This window comes from Panicum virgatum, chromosome 3N, assembly GCF_016808335.1.
Source record: "Panicum virgatum strain AP13 chromosome 3N, P.virgatum_v5, whole genome shotgun sequence".
Taxonomy (NCBI): domain Eukaryota; kingdom Viridiplantae; phylum Streptophyta; class Magnoliopsida; order Poales; family Poaceae; genus Panicum; species Panicum virgatum.
In genome coordinates, this window is record NC_053147.1 from 61736803 (window position 1) to 61743803 (window position 7001).

General features: G+C 52.9%; 1 protein-coding gene across 2 annotated transcripts; it reads right to left on the reverse strand.

Moving 5' to 3' along the window:
- Positions 1-540: 540 nt before the first annotated feature.
- On the reverse strand, positions 541-6379 carry LOC120666509 (probable ubiquitin-conjugating enzyme E2 23). 2 transcript variants are annotated; one of them, XM_039946366.1, is made up of 8 exons: positions 6235-6379; positions 5711-5803; positions 4360-4413; positions 2313-2967; positions 2042-2200; positions 1735-1923; positions 1490-1562; positions 541-1403 (listed from the first exon to the last, which is right to left on the reverse strand). In XM_039946366.1, the coding sequence occupies exons 4-8, from the start codon at positions 2844-2846 to the stop codon at positions 685-687; spliced, it is 1674 nt and encodes a 557-aa protein (XP_039802300.1). In that variant the 5' UTR covers positions 2847-2967; positions 4360-4413; positions 5711-5803; positions 6235-6379; the 3' UTR covers positions 541-684. The 2 variants fall into 2 exon arrangements, with proteins under 2 accessions (XP_039802300.1, XP_039802299.1); XM_039946365.1 differs by having other exon boundaries at positions 4360-5631.
- Between the last annotated feature and the right edge of the window lie 622 nt (positions 6380-7001).

Consider the following 7001-nt stretch of genomic DNA (forward strand, 5'->3'; position numbering starts at 1 on the left):
AAGCAAAAAGATATAGGTACGCAAGTATTTATTGTGTGGGAAAAACAGGCTATGACATGTTGAAATGTTGTGATGGTGAACTTTCACATCTTAACCATATCTATATGGAACTGAAATTTTGTTCTCAGTTGTAGCTACAGAGGCGAATCCAGGGCTTTTTCCTGAAGAAATAAAGAAGAGTGGTAGAGTGGAGTGGAGTGCATGTTGGGACGCGATGCTTAAACCTTGTCACAATGCTACATGAGCTCCTCGGTTGGCTTCTTGGAACATAATACCTTTCAAACAGAAAAAGCAGCAAGATCACTGAATTTCAGTAATCTTGCTCACTTCCATTGTTTACATAAGCCCCTGCAACAACTATTGTTGCAGCAATGGTTCGGTATAGTGTAGTGCCGCTGCAGCTTGTTCCAAATTGCAGGCCATGAATACAGAATATGCCTGTATATATGTATTCTAAATGTGTAAATAAACGGCTTATTAGTTTTACACCCACGGCAGGGCTTATTAACTGAATAAAGCTTTTGAGGCAAAATTGCTATACCATTTCAAATAATATTAATATAACATCCAAAAATATATTGATGTACGGTCCAAATTCAATCAAACATGTAAATGAACTAAACTCTAGCTTGTTTTCAAAATTGTAACTCTAATGATGTGTAAAAGTAAGCACGCGAGCTTTAACTAGCCGCTAGCAGACGAAGTGCAGAGCAGTGGCCGATCGAACTCCTCGCATCCATGGGCGCCGATCGCGGCGAACGCCTCCACAAGTCGGGGCACCACGTTGGCGAGAGCGAGCCTGAACCCCGCCGAGCAGCTCCTCCCCTGATCTGCGGCGCGCGCCTCGCCACCGAGCGTGCCCACGAGGCGGCCCTCTAGGTACGCCTTGCACGCGAGCAGGACGTGACGGGCGCGGTGGAGGAAGTGGTTCCTGACGAAATCCTCGAAGCCCGCCGGCGGCCTGCGCAGAAGGTGGATCATGGTCTGCAGGTTGAGCAGGTAGGTGTTCTCACTGTACGGGAGCTCGTTGCGGCGACCCTCCGGCGTGCCGACCTGGGCCTCGTAGCCGGCCTCGTTGTAGTAGGGCTGGGCGTTGAGCACGAGGCCCTGGATGGAGACGACGACCTGGAGGACGCTGGAGACCTCCGGGGACCAGAGCTCGGCTCCTTGGCCGCCGAATGTGTTGAGCAGGCTCAGGCACACGGTGCCGGAGGGATACAGGTTGGGGTTCACGCGGAGGCCGAAGGACCGGTAGTTCACCGACGGCGGCGCGGCGGGGTACGACGGCGGGAGCTGCAGGTCGAAGAAGAAGAGGCCGTCGTGGTACGGCGTCCCGCTCGCTCCCACCATCGCCACCCGGAGCAGGTCCATGCGGTCCTCGTACGCCCGCACGTACACGGTGTCTGCACGCACGCAGCACGTGCAGATTCATCATCTCATTCAGGTGCGTGTGTCGTCTTTGCCAAAAGAAAGAAACAATTACACATACCAGGTAAGCTGTTCTCTAGAATGTTCCATTCCTTGTGCACTCTCTTTATCCACCTCCTTCCACCGCCGGTACCCTGTAATTAGCATCAACAAATTAGTAATTAGCACGCCAATTAATAATATATGTAGATGATTTGACATGATCATATCGGTGGTTGGGACATGTTGATAGACGGGGGAAATCAATTGAAAATGGTATTAGTAGCTACTGCTATGTGTTGTCAAATCGATCTGTACATGGCGCACCTGCTCTGTGTCGTCGAGGTAATGGTGATCCGGAGGGCTCTGCATGACGTCAAACTGCTGGAAACGAAACGAATCATCCGCCCCTTGCCTATCAGAGCCGTCGCCGCCCCAATTCAAACGCGTCGATGGTACGAGGCCATCTTCGGTGTCGGAATCGTCGTCACCACCTTCTCCGTTGGCGCCGTTGTCCTGGTATGAAACATAGTAAGATACAAAGTCACATTACTACTCACATATATAGTACAGTACGTCGTGTGACGCACAACGCAAGAGAATGAAATAAATCACAAGTTGAGACGACGGATACAGCGATGCCGGCGGGCTCTTGAACGGCCGTTTGCTCCTGTGCATTATTGTCGACAGCATCGTCGCCGATGTCCCCGTCATCGTACACCCAATCCCCCATCTCTCGGAGCATCTCACTAACCATTTGTAGTTTGACAACAGCTATCTCATGAGGCAACACCTGAAAAATCAACAACAACAATAATATACATAGCAACTTTATTAGCATTTTATTTGATATTATTTTTTTTTATTTATCGAGAAGGCCGGCTAGATTTTAATCTGGTGATTACCTTTGTCGTCTTGTCATTACCCCACTTGACTAGGACGTGGCCATCCTCACAAAGATCCGAGACATGTCCGACCCATGAAAGGTCGTCACCCATCGTCTTCCTGTCGTTGCTCTGAGCCTGCACGACAGCTTCGTGCATGCTGTTTCGTAGCCGAACGACAACATTCCCGTAGAAGACCCTGGAGTTGCCATCGATGCCTAGATCATATGCGCTCAAGATCTCGTCGCCACAGTTGGGCATCGCCGCCTCCTGCTTCAGCCATGACACGCTCACGGTCCGGTCCCTGCAGCTGAGGCCTCTAACGACACCGGCGGCGGCAGAGCCATCCCCGCCGCGGACACGAACAACCTGCTGCCCCGGGAGAAAATCGTGCTCGTTCCGCGGCACGAAGAGGAGCAGGGACGCCGACGCCACGCCACGCTGCCGCGTCCCGTCCTGCCACAGCACGTCGGCCGTCGTGCGGGTGTTGGCGACGGACATTGGCCGCTCCAGCTCTGCGTCGCTCCGGTGGTCCACTCGTCGTCGCATCGCCATCCGCCGCCCAGGCCGGTTCCGGTTAGACTTTGCCGGTTGTTCCCTGGCAGCTGCCGGCGGCGGCGCACGATGGCCGCCGGGGTTGCGGAAGAAGCAGCGGTCGCCGATGCTCCAGTAGCAGCTGGGCGGGGAGCAGCAGAAGGTCAGATTCTGAGGGTTTTCCTGGTACGCTGGAGGCGCCGACGACGCCTTGATGTCACTAGTACTAGGCGACGAGGCGACCCAGTAGACGAGCACGCCGGCCATCTCCACCTTGGCGACGGTGCCCCTCTCACGGCTGGGCTTCCAGTAGCCCTTGAGCCACGGCGATGCCCTGAAAACAGACCGGTGGCCGACGACGAGCTGCCCGGGGTAGAAAGCACTGTTGGTGAGGCGGCTCAGGCCGTCCCCGCCGCGCAAGGAGCTCAGTTTGCGGCACGCGTCTGCGACCCTGCAGACGGCGCCGTCGTCGAACGCCACGTCGACGTCGAGGGACACTTCGACGACCCGGCCGAGCCAGGGGCCGGACACGACGTAGTCGCCAAGGTTGAGCACCCTGACGCGCCGCAGCTCGCCAGGGGGCACGCTTCCGGCGACCGGCGCCGCTGCATTCTCGCCGTCAAGCCGGACCAGGTCCAGCGCTCGGTCCACACCTGTGACGACCCCGAGCTGGCCGCCGGGGTCCGAGGCCGAGGCGACGACGATGCCTGGGTAAAGGTAACTCCGGTCGACGACGGTGATCTCGCTGGGCTTTACTCGAACCACGGCGCCGTCGACACACAGCACGGCACGCGTGTTGCCCTTGCCGGGCCTTGCGTTCAGCACCCGACCGCGGTCGCCATGAGCGCCGCCGCCTGTGGACTTGAACGCGACAAGGTCGAACGGGCAGATACTTCGCCCCGACGCCTTCTCCATATCACGGCGTATCTGGGCTTGGATCTCTGCCTTGAATAATATAATCACGGCGTATCTAGGTGTCTTGGATTTATTTATTTGTATTCTCGATTGCTGCGGCCCAGTTCCTGTCCGACCTCAACAGGAGCCGGAGTCGTGTCGGGGACGAATTGCATAAGCTCGCTAAAGAAAACGTAGTCGAGCCGGCCAGATGTATTTGGCTGTTGCTCATCGGTTGTCCGACCTCAACAGGAGCGGGAGCCGGAGTCTAGACATTGACGAGCTATTTGTTTAGACATTTCTTGATGTTGCAAATTGTGTTTTTACATGTTATTGAAGGAGTTTTCTAATGTTGCACTCAGTGTTTTGGGAAGTTGCAATAGCTTTCGAAAGCTGCTAGATCAATGTTACTCTGCTGCCAAAGCCCGCTCTAGCACTTGCCGTTCACACACACACAGCATGTGTAAACTGTTTGCAAACTGTTTGCAACCGGGCCGCACTTATATCATTGGTCCATTTGTGGAACCAAAATAGTAAATAACTACGCACCAACCATTATAGATGAGGGAAAAAAATGATACATCCAAGAATGCAGTAGAGGAAAATGATCCATCCAAGAAGGCAGTAGAGGTTCACTTACATGGCATTTCCCTGTCGCTATTCTGATCAAAGGTTCACTTAGATGGATTTTTTCCTGTTAGTGAAACTGAACATCAGAACATGCATATAGGCAAGTAAATAATTCCCAAGAACTCCAAGTACAGATTTGCAAAACGAAAATAAAGATTAGACACATTTCCTGGAGAGCCTCCAGCTTCCTATGGTAGAACTATCTAATCTGAACAAAATGCACTACAGTAGCATTATCTAATCTCAATAAAATGCACCACAGTAGCACTACCTAATCTTTAGTCCATTTAGTTCAATTCATCTATATAGCACCTGCACTGTCCATAACTATGCTTGAACTTATTCAGAATGCAGCCAATCAGATTAGATAGTATGATTTAAAGTAACAATGGTACATGTTGTTCAAGTCATTTACGATAGCTCCTGCATGACACATAATTCAGGCTAGAAGAACTACAAAGCACTTGTTTGAATACAATCTGTCAAAGGAAAATCATATAGTTCTCGAAGCATTGAAGTTAGAAGAATATAATCAGCTTTATTTTCAGTTCAGATGATGTAAAATGGAGGCATTGAACTGTCATGGCTGGTTATCCTTTCCAGGTCTAGGTCTGAAGAATGGTTAGCTCATGCCTGAACCATATTTTTCATACCACCTAGTACCCACTCTAAATATAGAAAACATGGAATAATAAAGATACATGCAATTGGTATTCCCTTACATTTACCTCAAATGTGCATTACTTATGAGCTTTACTAATCCTACATTCCATCCATGTCTGCACCTGAACTCTAAACTAAATCTGTTCTATTTTTTGGCAACAAGATTATCTGCTCCATTCAAGTAAATTACACCTACGCATTTGTCAGCAAAGCAGATAGTCTACATCTGGCATTGCATGAAAACAGCCGAGAAAGTGAAATAAACGTGTACATGTGAAAGCTTCCCACAGTTTAGGCCATGGGGAAATTTCCAAAACCTGCGAGCTGCATCATCTTAACGTGTGGCCATATGGGCAGTAGCTGGATTTATCAGCAAGCAATCTGAATCATCATCAAATCATATATTGCACTGTAGTCCAACACGTGTTACGCATGACATCACAACACATAATTCCCACAGTTTAGACCATGGGAAACTAAACAATCGCAAACCAGAGGTTCGAATGCACAAGCGATACGGATCGGCATCAAACCACAGAATCTGCTCGGTTAAACAACAATTCATCAATAACGGCATCAAACCACAGAAACTGCTTCCTGCGTCCATCGAACAAGCTCTCTAGAACAGAAATCGTATCACAGAATCAGGATCAGGATAAGAACGAAAAAAACCAGAGCAGACGAAAGATTCAGGGCACCTTTCCGAAGGCGATGACGACCGGGTTCTCCAAGATCTTGTGAGGCGGGGCGGACGAAGAACTGGGGCACAACCACTGGATCTGATGCTGATGCTGCAGAGAAACCAACCAACCCGAATTAGCCTCCCTCGACCAAATCATCCTAAGCCAACTGTAAATCAAGTCAGCGAGGGGGAGGGCGCTGGCGTGGCACGGCTGGCTGGAGCGACGCGGCGGGCGGCGGACGCGGGCTCGAGACGGACACCGGGGGTGTCACATCGCTGGACGACGAGGCCGAGAGGGTGGGGGAGGGGCCATCGTGAGGGGAACCAGCAGTCTTGCGGGAGTGACTGGGGCGGTGCCGCGGTTTCGTGTCGATGGCGAAGCGGAGTCCGGTGGGGAGGCTTGAGGCTTGGTGCGGAGGTGTGCCATGCGCGGCGGGGACTCGATGGGATGGCGCGACCGCGGCGGCGCGGTGGGGAGGCGAGCGGCTCGAGGGTCGGGGCGGAGCCAGGGGGAGGGCGAGAGGTGGGAGATGGACATACTTCGAACTGCGGCGCGCGGAAGCCGACGGCGACGCCGGTGGACTCCGTCCTCGCCATGGCACCCGGACCGTCCGTAGGCCGGGAGGAGGGGAGGATCTGCTCGGAGAGGTGGAGCGGGAGGCGCGGTCGCGCGTGGAACCGCGCGATTGGAGGAGGGGCCGAGCTGGCGAGACAGGGGGTATTTAAATTTTTGCATGGTTACCCATGGCATCTCTTCGTTTGCTATTTTTAGAATTGCAATTATAAATTTTCTCCGTGTATATTTTAAATCCTACGTTTTTACCATTTTTGACGATGTGGCATGCCAACTCACCCCGCCAGCGTGTACAGACCGTGGGAAATGACGTTTGTGCCCCTAACTAATCTTTTTTAGCCCATCCCCTCTCTCTTGCTGTCCCAATGCCATGTGGACCCTACTTGTCATCATCCACCTCTTGCCGGATTCCATCTCCCTTGTCCGCTGGAACCCAAACCATCTCGGGCTCCTCCCCCGGCTGCCTTTCCATGCTGGCGTGGTGGCTCGGTGGCCGGCGGAGACGGTCGGCGCGCGCGACGCAGGGCGGCGCAGCGAGAAGAAGAGCCCCGTGGGGTCGATCGGCACGTCGTGGTGGACCATGAGGTGGCGCCGCTCCTCCTCGAGCCGCGCCATGGCGAGCTGCAGGCACCCCGTACTTTCCTGTCCGACTCCGATCTCTATTTGAGCAGCCGAGCGCGCAGCTGCGGATCAGAGCAGGCTGTCCCTCACACTCGTCCTCACGCGCTTGCCG

What these genes read in the sequence shown, in the direction of transcription:
- LOC120666509 (XM_039946366.1), bottom strand. Translation starts at nt 2,846, where the DNA reads ATGGCGATGCGACGACGAGTGGACCACCGGAGCGACGCAGAGCTGGAG. An exon ending in AAGAGCCCGCCGGCATCGCT is followed by an intron (nt 1,924 to 2,041) that starts GTATCCGTCGTC and finishes GTTTCATACCAG; the next exon opens with GACAACGGCGCCAACGGAGA. An exon ending in ACCTCGACGACACAGAGCAG is followed by an intron (nt 1,563 to 1,734) that starts GTGCGCCATGTA and finishes TGCTAATTACAG; the next exon opens with GGTACCGGCGGTGGAAGGAG.